The sequence below is a fragment of the Pelecanus crispus genome, chromosome 13 (genome assembly GCF_030463565.1).
Source record: "Pelecanus crispus isolate bPelCri1 chromosome 13, bPelCri1.pri, whole genome shotgun sequence".
NCBI classification, from domain to species: Eukaryota; Metazoa; Chordata; class Aves; order Pelecaniformes; family Pelecanidae; genus Pelecanus; species Pelecanus crispus.
Genome location: NC_134655.1, coordinates 13,048,668 through 13,061,540, shown reverse-complemented (window position 1 = coordinate 13,061,540; position 12,873 = coordinate 13,048,668). Strand labels below are relative to the sequence as shown.

Sequence of the window (12,873 nt, the reverse complement as noted above, 5' to 3'; positions counted from 1 at the left end):
TTTTTAAAAGAACACTTTCTAATAGCATCCAGCTGCCAGCCTTACAGATTGAACTCTCTCTGCCAACCCAGGGCTCCACAGCCAGCCAGGCACATACTGTCTGGTGGGGAGAGTGTGTGAGGTTTATGGGGTAGGGTTGAGTCCATGCTAGAGCTTCAGCCCAGCTAGTAGCCTTATCTTGAGAAGGTCTTTATAACAGAGCCTTATCATTTAATTTGCATATATTTCTATATATTATATATATATATTCTGTACTTAAATACTCTCGTGGACTCATTCTGTTACATTCTAATACTGTAAGTGCAGCTGCCCTTTGCTTTCAGTCCAGCCCAACATCTGCTCCCATGGAGACCAGCACCTCCCCTGTTGCTGGTGCTGCCCTGGAGCAGGGCTGCTGCGAGGGGAGCTCAGCGGAAGGCTGGACCAGCAGCAGGTACTCTGTCCAGCCTGGTTTCCTGGGGACCTGTGCCTTTGCCATGGCACAGAGAGCCTGTCCTGCCCAGGCCTGGCTCCATCCCTGGGGAGCCTCGGCTCCTGCAGCCGTCCATCCCCACGGTGCTGCGGGAAGGGGTTTCTCCAGCCATAGCTCCAGCCCTGGGGCCACCAGGATGTTGGGCTGTGATGCAGGAGCATAGCGGTGCAGGCAGGCAGCAGGGCACCTCCTTGCTGCCCCCAAGGAGCAGCTGCCCTGCTGCTGTCCCCCAATTTGAGCTGGGCTGAGCGGCCAGAGGCACTTGTTCAAAACAGGCGAGTCCCGCCAGGCAGTGGAGGAGGCTGTTCTGCAAGCTGGTAAGGTAGCTCGGTGGTGGTGACTCCTGGTCCCAAAGGCTCCCTCAGTATGGCTGTCTCATGCTGTGTTACGTCGAGAAAGAGGTAGAGTCAGGTGCTGTGGGGTGCCCCAGAGCAGAGGCTGAGATGGCCCTGGTGCTCTGGGGCCACAGGCTGCGGAGGGATGAGATGCCTGGGCCCTCGGGACAGGGCAGGGTGCAGGCAGGGCTGCATGCCGGCGTGAAGCACCCTACCCGAAACAGGGCTTGCTGTAAGGACAGGGATGGGGCTCTTAGTGCTGGCTGGGACAGGATGTGGTGGTGAGCTGTTCGGGGAGGTTCGGACCAAGGCAGCGTGTTGGGGCACAGGGCTGTGTGGGTGGTTGGCTTCAGCGTGCTGGCAGAGGTGCAAAGCAGTGCCCACACTGGGGACCAGGGGGTGCAAGCCTTACAGCCAGGTGTTTGGTATCTTGTGCTACAGTGTCTGCCAGCAGTGGTGCAGGTTGCTGTCCTTGCTGCCCCCTCTCACACCTGGGTGAGCAGCAGGAGTGCAGTAGTGGTGACATTGGTGTTAGGCTGGCTGTAAGCATGCTGTGTGTCAGGCTGCTTGTTTGACTGTGGTGAGGGACCACATGCCAGCCTGCAAGACCTGGCTGGACCCCTCTGTCATCCCAGTGGCAGGATGGGGCGAGCAGGGGGAGGAGAGAGTTTTTGGCCTGAGGGTGAGGTCAGGAGTACCCAGCCTGGGGGGAGCTGGAGGATGGAAAAGGCAGGATGAGGGTGGAGCTGCTGGCACTGGTGCCAGGTGCGGGGAGTGGTGGTGGCCAGGCTGGGTGCTCGGGTTGTGTTTGGGAGCTGGGATGCAGCAGGGAGGGGAGCAGGCTGGCTAACGCTCTGGTAACCATGTACTGTGGTGCTGCTGTCCTTGCTGCTTCGTGCCATCTCTGCTCTGGAAAGAGAATAAATTTGTATTTATACTGAGACCTGGATCGGTGCTCTGGCCTCTTCTATCCGTGCACCTCGGCTGAGTCAGGGCAGCTCCTGGTGCTGTGCCATCCAGGCACTGCTCCTGTAGGGCTGCTGCGACATGAATGTCCCTGTGCCCTGTGTCACCCTCACTGAGTGTGTCACCATTAGAGGCAGAGCAGAAGCTGTGAGCAGAGCTCTGGGCTCCCCAGACATAGGTGTGTCCCCCGACCACCATCTTCTTTTGTCCTCTTCCAGCAAGGTCTGCTCAGGGCCACGTGTCCCCCGCAGTATGGGGACAGTGCCTCTTCCTTGCCTGGGAACTTCTGCTGTAGGAAACCCTTCAGCCCCAGGAAGGATGTAGGCAGCAGTGGGATGCTGGCCAGGCAGTCCTCTCCCCACGTGCCTTCTCCCTGGAGCCCCCTTAGGTCTCCAGTGCCCAGAGGTGTCCAGGTGCCTCTGCCCCATGTGCTGCCCATGTTCCCTGTGTCTCCATGGTACAGTGAGGGGCTCAGCTGAGGACTAGCCCAGGACAAGGCTTGGGGCTCTCAGGCCCTCCCCACCGCACAGGGTGCAGTCCAGCCCTGGCTGACAGTGAAGCCTGCCCAGGACTGATACTTGTAGGGCTGGACCTGCTCTCACCCTGCCTGGAAGGGCTGGTGGTGCTGAGCAAAAGCCTGACATGGTGCTACTGCAGGGAAGTACGGGGACAGGTTTCATACAGGAGAGATTCAGGAGCTTAAAAGGGGGGTGAAATACAGCCTCTCTAACTCCCCCTCTCAAGGGTAGAGAAAAATGCCCCATCCCTATCCCTGTGCCACAGGCTGCAGGGCAAGGCAGGAGGCATGGGCTGTCATCAGGGAAGCCAGTCACGTCCAGGAACAAATCCAGCACATGGTGCCAGGGAAAAGCTTTTATTTCTCAGCCAGCAAAGCTCAGTGGGGCCCAGCTGAAAGGTGCTGGAGCTGATGAGTTGGGGCAGGGAGGCAGCAGGCACTGCTGAACAGTGGGGCTGGTGGTCCCAGCAGCGGCAGGGTGAGGACGGCATTGTTCCCATGTCACAGCAGAGCCAGTCCCCAGCCCTGGGACTCCCTCTCAGGGTGCAGCAGCCCCACTGCCTGTGCGGTGCCCCCTCGTCAGTGGTCCGGCAGCTTTCCCCCCATCGGGGGGTAACCAGCCCTGAGGCTGGCTCTGCCCCAGGGTTGTGGCCCCAAGCTCTCTTCTCTCGCTGCACTGCCCTGGGGGTGTATTACCCCCTTCCCTGGCCATTATGGGGCAGGGGGGTTCTTCTGTCCCTCTGCCCAGCTCTTCGTCTGCCCCTGAGTGCCCAGCCTGGAGCGCTGCCCCAGGGGTGAAGCTGACTAGAGGGGTGTTGCCTTCCCCAGCATTTCCTCGTCCACTGCCTGCTCGCTGCTCACCACAGCTCTCCTCTTCCAGGGCCTCTCTGGGTGTTTCATCCTCCAGCTCCAGGTGCTCCTCTGCTGGCCCCAGCCTCTCACTGGGGGGCCCTGGCTCTGGGGCTCTGCCTGGCGCAGCCCTGGCCACACTCCCTGTGCCAGCTCCCTCTGACCTGCTGGCTCCCTGCTCCAGCCCCTGCCCGAGCCCTTCTGCCTCTGTCCCCCCTGCTGTCTCACGTTGCCCTACAGCCAGGTTTTCCATCTCTGCTGCTGGGCTCTCTTCCTCTTTGTACTCCTCCACTTTCTCCTCCTCTACCTTCTCCTCCTCCTCCCTCTCCTCTTTTCCTCCCCCCTCCTCTTCTTTCTCATCTTCCTTCTCTGCTCCCCAGCTCTCTGGCTCTGCCCCACAGGTACCCAGGTTTGCTTCTTCCCCAAGTCCAGTCCCATCCCTTGCTTCCACCTCCACCCCCACAGACTGACCCTGGGCTGCTTCTCCTGGTGCTGCCTCTTCACACCCAGCTCCGAGGGTCCCTTGTTCTGCTTGGTCAGCCCCTGGTTGTTCTGCTTCTTTGGTCCCTGCACCCTGCTCCGCCTGGCCAGTGGTGTCCAGGACCCCAACTTCACCCTGGCACACCTCTTCCTGCAGCATCGCCCTGTTGCCCACCCCCCCACTCTCCTGCCTCTTGCTGGCCTGCAGCCCCTGGGGTGGCTGGAAGAGCCCCTGGTAGCGCTTCCGATCCTCCACATGCTTCTTCCTCATCCTCTCCCCCAGCTCCTTCAGCTCCTTCTTCACGGCAGCCGCCATGGAGGGGTCGAGGTGAGCCACCCGTAGGAAGTCCTCCCGCGCCTCCCGCTCATTCCAGACAGCAGCATGGGCCTTTGCTCGCTTGAAATAGGCCTTAGCATTGTCTGCTGGGAGAGGAGAGCCCCCGGCGGGGGTTATGCAGCTCAGAGTCAACATCTACAGAAGCTGGAGACCCTGGGAACCCAGGGGACACAGAGCACAGGTACCATCATAGGCAGGGGAACATGGGGTGGGCACACTTGTAGGTAGGGATACCATCATGGGCAGGGGAACCTGGGCCATGCATGTACCACCATGGGCACCAGGGACATTGGGGTGCAGGGATCATCATGGGCAGGGGGGAATATGGATGATGTTGGACAACATCATGGGCAGGGACACCTAGAGGACATGGGGTGCAGGTGCCATCATGGGCAAGGGGACCTAGGACCATGGTTTCTGCAGTAGACATGGGCATGCAGATGACGCAAGCACCATCACAGGCAGAGGGATGTGGGATGAGCATTGTCATGGATGGGGGATCCAGAGGATGGGGGAGGGGTGGATATGCAGGACATGGGTACCGTTGTGTTTCTGGAGGAGCTCTGTCGTGTGCTCCAGCACCTCATAGTACTCGCCCAGCTCCAGCTGACACTGGCAGTAGTTGAGCACCAGCGGTGTGACCAGGCTCTCCAGCTTTAGCCAGCCATCCTCCCATGGCTTCTCCTGCCCCAGGGAGCCACAGTGGGTGGTTCACAGCTGTGGCCATCCCCTCCTGGGCACCCAGGGTCCACAGGGGAGTGCTTTGCTGAGGAAACCCAGGCAGGGATAACAGGAGGTGGCCAGGTCCTGCTCACCTTGGCCTGGAGGTTCCTCAGGCAGATGACAGCCTCCTGGTACTTCGCTGCTGCCTGCCCAAACTCTTTGCGGAGGACAAGGCGGTTGCCCTCGCTGTGCAGTACAGGCACTGCTGCCAGTTTCTCCTCCTTGCTCATGGCCCAGGTGTCACGCTTGTATGCCGAGGGCTCCTCCACCTGCACAGGAAGCAGGAGCTGAGCTACCTGCCCTGGCTGTTCCTGCACTGGCAGCCATCCCCACCATCCCCCTTACCCGGAACAACTCCATGATGAAGATGAGGGGCTGCGGCGTCCGCTGCAGCTCGTCCAGGTCATCATAGCCCGTGCTGTGGTAGTCAAACATGTTGCCCATGCCACAGCGGTGCTTCTGCCCTTCCAGGGGGTCCCGGCCCTCCGCAATCCTCCGCATGCCCCTGGAGACCAGGGCGTACATGCCTGTGTGCTGCAAGGAGGGGGAGCACCCCGCTCAGCTGCATGGGGCCAGCCTCCACCCCACCCCCTTCCTCTGGGGCAGCCCCACCCCCCCTCGTGTTGTGGCTAAGTGACACCTGTGCCCCCTGTGCTTGCACCAGGCAAGGCTGGAGCATCGCTGGGGTGCATGGTCCTGTGCCCTGGCTCTGCAGGAAAGAGGGGTGTGGGCACCTGTGGGCCCCTCACTCACAATGGCATCACACCAGAACTCGGCCACCTCCCCTGCTCTCATGGAGCTGAGTAGTGTCTCCCAGATCTCCAGCTTGAACATCTTGCCCACGATGATCTCCATGGGGATGCCAGCTTCCCGGCTGTCATCGATCACTGTCCGCTCAAAGTTATCCTTCAGTGTCTGGAAGTGGAAGGTGATCTGCCCCACAGAAAGCTCAGTGTTGAGCCAGGTCGAGGACCACAGTAAGAGCCCTCTGCCCCTCACCAGCCCTGATCCGTCTGCCACGGGGCCAGGACATGGGGCCAAGCCAGCTCCCAGTGAGGTGCTAGTTTGATTGGCAGCTCTCTATCCACAGAAGGAGATTGTCCCTCATACCCACTCAGACAGCAAGCAGATGGTGGAGTGTCTTAACACCCATTGGTGCTGTATCTTGCTGTGCTCTTTGGATTCCCCTTTATAAGCCAGTACAGCAAATGCTTCCACACACCAGGACCTGGCAGAACCCACACTGATCTGCCCATACCCACGGGCTTGGGGAATACCCCAAGAGTTCTGCATTGGCATACTTCACTCCTGTTTGACATGCATCAGGAAAGGATTTCCAGCAACCCATCGTGGCTGTTGAGCTCTGGCAGCCCCAGGACAGAGGAAGGAGGTGGGTAACAGCACCAATGCAAGGTGAAGGCAGTGGGTGATGTCAGCTGTCACTATGAGGACAATGTGGCTGCCTGTGCTCAAAACAGCCCTTCCTGCACCCACCCCTTGCGATGGCTCTCTTGAAGATGGGATCTATCTCCATACCACAGACCTGGAACTCAGCTTGTGAGCAGGGAATCTACCCATAAAGGGCAGGGATGGCCGTGTCAGACCCAGCTCCCCTCTCCTAGGGCTTTGGGGTAACAACCAAGATGACTTACCTTGCTCCCATCCTGCAACTTCGGCAGCTCCCCTTGGCCTCCATGCAGAATCTTCTTTTTGACCCCTTCCACATTCAGCAGGTAGGTTTCCTCCATGGCCACTCCTGCTGGCCCCCAGGAGCAGGTCACAGGCACATGCACACAGGCGCACTCTGGCCCTTCCCGAGCTCTGCGTCTTCCTCGGGGTAGCTCCCTTTCTTGACTTTCTGGACACACATGTCACCTCTGAGGGCTGCTGCTGGCCTTTTGCTTTCTGTGCTGGAGGCAGAGCTTGGAAGCCTTCTCCCCTTCCCCTGCCCTTCGGGTTGCAAGGGTGGGGGGGTGTTCCCACTGTGGCACACCCTTGCTGAAGCCCGTGGTGCCCTCTGCTGCGTTCTGGAACCGCCTTTCTAATCCTCTTCCTACCCTGCCAGGTTAATCTGGGATTTGCCTGCCTAGTCTGTAAGGAATTAAAGAAACTCCCTGATCAGGAGGGCCTCATTCCTCCCATAGAGTGACAGCTCACAGGGTCTCCTTTGCATGCAGTCTCCCTTTGACCCAGCCACACAAGGAGCATCTCAGCAAAGGAGCCCAGCAAAGCTGGTGTGAGCACTAGCCAGGGGCAAGAGGCGGTGCTAGCCTGTGCTCTGGAGACTATGGAGGAACAGATCAGGGTTGGAAATGGTACTTTATTGAGTCTGGTTTGCAGTAAACAAGCATCCCCCAAATGCAAGAACAAGCCACAGAAAAAAAGAGACCAGGCCGCAGCCCATCAAGTCCAAAGACTCAGTAAGATGCAGATAGCTGCACCGCACTGTCCCAGGGAGAACTAAACCCCTCTGGGAGAACAGTGCTGAATATTTACAGTAAATCCAGTGTTTTGGCTGCTCTCACAAGCACAGTCCAATTCTTTAGCTCCACTCAGCCAAGCCCAGCACAATGTATGTGAGAGCAGCGCTGGACACAGAGCCTCTAGCACTGCCCAGCAGCACATCTGGCAGCAGAGGTATATGACTAGAGCATACTTCAGCATGGCAGATGAACACCACTTTCAGCTCTGCTTGCAGGTACCAAGACCCAGGCCCGCTCCTCACTTCTCCATGAGGGACTCCAGCTGCTCCTGCAGGGATGTCATCTGGGAAAAGGGAGTGAGGCATTACAGTAAAGCATGGCTGGGACTCCTGGCAGCTCCAGCCCAAGCACTTCATTGTTTCTGTGGATCTTCCACCCACGCCAGCGGCAGCCCTGCCTGTACATCACAGGGAGCTGTGCCTGGGCACCTCTGGGGCAGAACTCAGCACTACCCACAACATGGAGCCACACACCAGGAACCTGGGAGTGGGAACCTCCTGTCTTGGTACCTGGCTGAAACTCAGCAGAGCTGCCCAGGCAGGAAATCTGCCAAGACCCTACAGCTACTGCCTTTCTTGTACATGGGTGCTAGCATGGTTTGTGTCATGTTTTACCTCAAGCAGCAACCCTAGCAGCCTTGGACTGCTGACTAGGCATGTTTTGGCTCACTGCTCCTCCAGAAGGAAGGCTGCAATCAACCCCATTTCCTATACCTTCTTGTGCCTTAGGAAGCTCCATGCAAGTATAGATGAGGTGCAACCACACCTGACCTGTAACACTGGAGTTCAAAGCAGCTGGTGTGGTACAAGATTCAGGAAACTTTGTCAGAGGCCAAGCCTAGAACCATGTCATGCCCCAGTCCTTCCCACTCCACTGTGGGAGTTTCCTCACCTGCTGCTTCTCTCGCTCTTCCTGCTGCTTGAACTCATCCAGCACAGCCTGGAGACGGGTCTGCAGAGACAAACATGCCAGACCACAGTTACCAACGTGTTCCCAGCTGAATGGGTGCTGGTGCAACACGGCAAATGGTGCAGCAAGCCCCAAGCTACACTGACAACCAGCCTGATCTCCTGCAGTTTCATGGATTGCTTTGCCTCCATGGGGCAGTGTTGGAGCGTGTATAGTCACACCACAATTATTTTTAACCCAGCAGGCAAAGGCCCCTAGCTTTTCCAGGACAGCAGCTTGAATAAGTCTGCTGGATCTAATGGCAAGCCAGTGCTAAGCAGAAGGCTTGAAGAGACCCCAGGAGAGCTCTCACCTTGAGGGCTAGGTTCTCCACTTTCATGATGAGATCTTCCTGGCGCTTCCTCCTGTCCTGGGTCTCCTGGAGTTTACTTTTCAGGCTGTCAATCTGTTTCTGGATCCCCATGACTGGAAGAGAGAGTGAGCTCAGACCCAGAGCAGTAGCAGAGCTGGGCAGCGCAGTCTGCCTGACCCCGGTGTTTCTGCTGTGCTCTGCCACCCACTCACCTATCTGGTTGGACCCCTCGCTCTCCTGTTGCTGCCCATCAGACTCATTCAGCTTGTCCTGCAGCTGCCTCTCCAAGTCCTCCTCAGTGTCCATGATGTTCAGGTCTTCGTCATCATGATGATCCCTCTCATCTTCATCTTCGCTGCTGCTGCTGATGTCATTAAATATCTCCCGCAGTTCATCATGTTCTAGGGGGGCGCAAAAGGGAAGAGGAAAAAACACAGCTGATGACCTTCCAGCACCCTTTGCCTGCCAGGGACCACGTCAGTACAGGGTGTCTGTCTCAACGCCCTCTCTCCTTCGCCCTGGTTAGGGCTTATGCCAGTGAGAATGGGCCCAACTGATTACTTAGTGGCTAGAAAGAAAATAACAGCCTTCCCCACTGCACCTGAGCCATGGCCTTGCTTATGTCCCGACATCCCCGGGGAGGAGATGTCCAGGCTGGTGAGCGAACCATGGTTGTCTACTTCTTTTGTTTCATCTTCAGCAATCACTTCCCAGCCTGACAGCAGGAACAGATGAGTCAAAGGAAAAAGAGGAAAATGAGAGATGCAGTATGACAAAAGAATGCTAAAAACTGCAGATCACTGCACTTCCCACAAGTCTGGCCTTGTAGCTATGGATATCCAGGATGAACCACCCCAGCTCCCTTTTTTGATGACTTCTCCTCTGCTGTTACTTAAGTTTCTGCTCAGTACAATGGTACAGCCCGTGAGGAAGGTCACCATAAAGAAACAATGAGCTTTGAACAAGGCAAAGATGAAACTCCAAAACTTCAGTGCCTCTTGCGGGCTTATCTCCCAGTTTCTCACACCCACACAAAGCTGAACTTGTCTCTCCTTTCCACAGCCCCCAGGTCACACATAGCGTCCTGTCCCCCACTTGAGCTTTTTTTCTCCTGAAAGGATACGGACACTGACAGCTTCAGCATCTGTGCTCAAGAGACGCTTCACCTCTTTTTCCACATCAGGAGACTCAATATACTGGGCCAGAAAGAGGAAAGAGAACAGAGACACTGTTAAATGCCTTGTGCAGGCTGCTGGTGCTGGTCAACTTCTTCCACCTCTGGACAGATCCCTATTTCAAGCCTTTCTTCTGTTACGCTTTCCGCTCAGCCTTTGCTCATGCTCACCCTGGAAGTAATTTATGCACCTCCAGAAAGTAATCCATCTTTTTTGTACAGAGCTCCTTGGTGAGTTGTATACTCTCGCTTTTCTACTTATGAAATAAGACTTTCCGTGTGTATGTAGAAAGTCCTTGAGGTATTGCCTCCTAATGGATGGTCAACTCAACTCCTTCCCATCTCACTCAAAAGAAGGTTTCATTTTTCACTTTTAAATTAGCCAGGAATCTTAATGCAGTGACAGTAAACCTCTCCTGTGGGCTATAAGAAAGTCTCAAGTAATTTGTTACCCAAATGTCATGCAAAATAGCACTCCTTCCTGTTCTCAGAAACTGCAAAGCGGAGAAGAACAAGTCTTCCCAGCCTCACAGTGCTGCATCTCCCCAACACCTTGCCTGGCTTGTGCATATGCACGGAGACAGTCTCTGAGCTCCATCTGTTGTCACTTCCCCAGCTGACACGACAGTTATTCTATTTGTAGTGTTGCTTGTTGGGGAAGTGAACGGGCCATGCACAGAGAGATTTCAGCTGGGAAAGCAGGAATGAGTGAAGCCTCGCTTCCATGTGAGTCTTCCCTTCTTCTCTATGAGCAGAAAGAGATGTGCTATGGCAAGGTAGCTGCAGGAATGGAGCCCAGCAGTTCTCTGCACAGAGGATTTTTACCCTCAAGGAGCATCTTGGAAAACATGGAGAAAGCACTCAAAGAAGTGTTTAAATCTACTACCCTCCCTTCACCCTCATCTTGGGCAAGGAAACACATGAAGCAATGTTAAGAAATTACATGTTTTCTGGACTAATAGACAGTTACAGCTCTGTGTAACTGCATCTGCAGTCTGTGTGTCTGTGTAACATGACATCTGCATCTGTGTGAGAAGCAACTCACCTTCTTCTTAGCTGTCTTCCGGAATCGTCTCTTCCGTACATTTTTCAGAGGAAGAGTGACTGTGACAGAGGAAACAGATTGCATGTGTCAGGCAGATGGCCTAATGGGAAAGCTGTGTGCCAAAAGGGAGAAGACCCCTTCAAGAACAGAGAGACCATTGAAAATGGAGCAGCAGCACAGCCAGGACACGGCAGTGGTGAGTGCCCTGCACATCTGTGGGGACACTGGGGTGGTGGGATGGAGGGGTTTGGCACAGCCTCTACTCACTGCCATGGTTCCAGATGAATTTCTTCTCTCTGTCCTTGTCCTTCTTCTTGTTTGCCTTGGGGTCAGTGGTCACAGTTTGCTCTTCCAAAGGAGGGTATAGATCACCATCCACAGTGCAAACAAGCATCTGGAATCCCCGCATAAACACAAAGGGTGTTTATCATAATTGTAAGGACAAACGGATGTGGAAGCTTTTCTGGAAAATGAACAGTGACTGCCTGCTGCATGTTGTGAGCCAAAGGGATTCACAGGCATGGGGTACAACAAACACAATGTTTCACACCCAGCTCAGTTCATACCTAAACCAGCAGCAGTTAAGCTGTTACAAGGACAATCACATTTCATGCTTCAGAAATGGGACTTCTAAACACCAAGCGGAGTGGGAAATTGTGAGAATACAGAAATTGGCCATGTTATACTGGGCGTCCAGCTGCCAAAGTGTACAAGAGGGGAGCAAGGAATTAAGCTGTTGGGGCAGGCAAGAAGGACAGCCCATACCTGGCAAATATCCGCTGTCTTATAGAAGGTTTTCTTGTCAATGGTTTTTAAGCTCTCAATGATGCAGGGCAGATCCACCAGCTTGGCCGCCAGTGGCACCCGGTCTACGCGGACAATCCCGTGGCGCCCATCCGCTGTGGAAAGCCACAGGACAGGTTAGTGTTGTCACTAAACAAGTAAACTGAGCAACAGGTTCCTGGGCAGCAGAAATTTCACAGGAAAACACATGCAAGTTGCACAGCTTCAGTTGTGGACAGTCAGAGGAGTTTTAAGATGCTCTGATCCTGCTCACTCACCGTGTAGCTCAATGGTGAGCCTGTCCTTCAAGTTGACGTTCCCGGACTGTACCGCTCGCCGCACAGTGGAGGCATATTCCTGGGAAAGTTGGACAGACTTACGTCAGGACTGAGCGTGCTTCCTCCAAGAATCACCGAAGGCTTCTGTCCAACCTACCCAGCTTTAAACACCCCTGCCATCCCAATGCAAAAAAACAGCTGCAAGAGCCACAACAAAAATTGCACCCTCCTCCCAATACCACAAGTTAACCCTGTGGCTCTGCTATTCCAAATGCCCTTCACACCACCCAACACGATACAGCTGTGACAGTGGTGCGATGCGCCTGACAGAGACACCCTGCCAGAGGACCACTGCTCTGGGGGAAGTTACAGCTCCCCTCACCAAGCTCTTGTGGTCTCAGCAGGACACAGCCTCAGCTTTAAGCTATCTGACAAGTCAAGTATACTGACAGCCATAGCAACTGAAGACCAAGCACTTGCTACAGCTCTACTCTTACAGAAGTTTTCTCCCTAATACTCTTAAGTTGTCTTCCGAGCCTCCTATTCCGTGTCACAGGAGCACCTCTTGAGAGGAAGCCGTGGAAAATCTGTTCAAATGAGTAGGAATGGGCTACCCAAGAGCAAAAGCGTCCTGCCCCTTCCACATCCCTTGCCAGGTCTGCAGATTTCCCACTGACTTCACCGGCCTTGCTAATCCCTCTCCCAACCCCCGTGCTCGCCAAGCAAACCGGACTGAGCTGCGTGTAAAACGGGATGGTGGCCCCTTCGGCTGCAGCAGACCGAACGGGCTCTTACCGGCGGCAGCCGCAGCACGAACTGGCTCTCCAGCTCATGCGGAGCATCGTCCTTGCTCTTACTCATCCCTTCTTCTTCACCTGAGACAACGAGATGCGATTACCTCGTCGCCAAGAACGCTCCTACAAGGTAACGCCAGCCCAGCACGCCCAGGCTCTCGCCCACGGGCGTCCCGCACAGGGGCGGCGGGCGGGGGGAGCTGGGGCCTTTCCGTGGCCCGGGGCTGCGCTGCTGTCGGGGTGACACCCCCGGCAGGGCCTGTCCAGCGCTCACGGGCGCCCCAACCCCTCGCCGCGCTGCCGGAGCCGCCTCCGGCCCTGCTCACCCGCGCCCCGCGGCGGAAGCCAGGCCCAGTGCGCCGGCGTCGGCTCCCCC

At 55.9% G+C, this 12,873-nt stretch overlaps 2 protein-coding genes across 3 annotated transcripts; both read right to left on the bottom strand.

The window, feature by feature from the left end:
• Nucleotides 1-1,653: 1,653 nt before the first annotated feature.
• LOC104026153 (aryl-hydrocarbon-interacting protein-like 1) lies at nucleotides 1,654-6,456 on the bottom strand. The gene is made up of 7 exons (XM_009490447.2): nucleotides 6,332-6,456; nucleotides 5,433-5,612; nucleotides 5,025-5,213; nucleotides 4,772-4,948; nucleotides 4,499-4,640; nucleotides 3,585-4,039; nucleotides 1,654-1,716 (listed from the first exon to the last, which is right to left on the bottom strand). Exons 1-7 carry the CDS (start codon nucleotides 6,425-6,427, stop codon nucleotides 1,654-1,656), a joined length of 1,302 nt encoding a protein of 433 aa, XP_009488722.2. The 5' UTR covers nucleotides 6,428-6,456.
• A 375-nt stretch (nucleotides 6,457-6,831) lies between these two features.
• Nucleotides 6,832-12,631, bottom strand: TAF7L (TATA-box binding protein associated factor 7 like). Of its 2 annotated transcripts, XM_075720558.1 has the most exons (11): nucleotides 12,499-12,631; nucleotides 11,704-11,782; nucleotides 11,408-11,541; nucleotides 10,910-11,036; nucleotides 10,643-10,701; nucleotides 9,547-9,619; nucleotides 9,025-9,138; nucleotides 8,636-8,824; nucleotides 8,424-8,536; nucleotides 8,054-8,113; nucleotides 6,832-7,445 (listed from the first exon to the last, which is right to left on the bottom strand). In XM_075720558.1, exons 1-11 carry the CDS (start codon nucleotides 12,562-12,564, stop codon nucleotides 7,401-7,403), a joined length of 1,059 nt encoding a protein of 352 aa, XP_075576673.1. In that variant the 5' UTR covers nucleotides 12,565-12,631; the 3' UTR covers nucleotides 6,832-7,400. The 2 variants fall into 2 exon arrangements, with proteins under 2 accessions (XP_075576673.1, XP_075576672.1); XM_075720557.1 differs by having other exon boundaries at nucleotides 8,424-8,824.
• Between the last annotated feature and the right edge of the window lie 242 nt (nucleotides 12,632-12,873).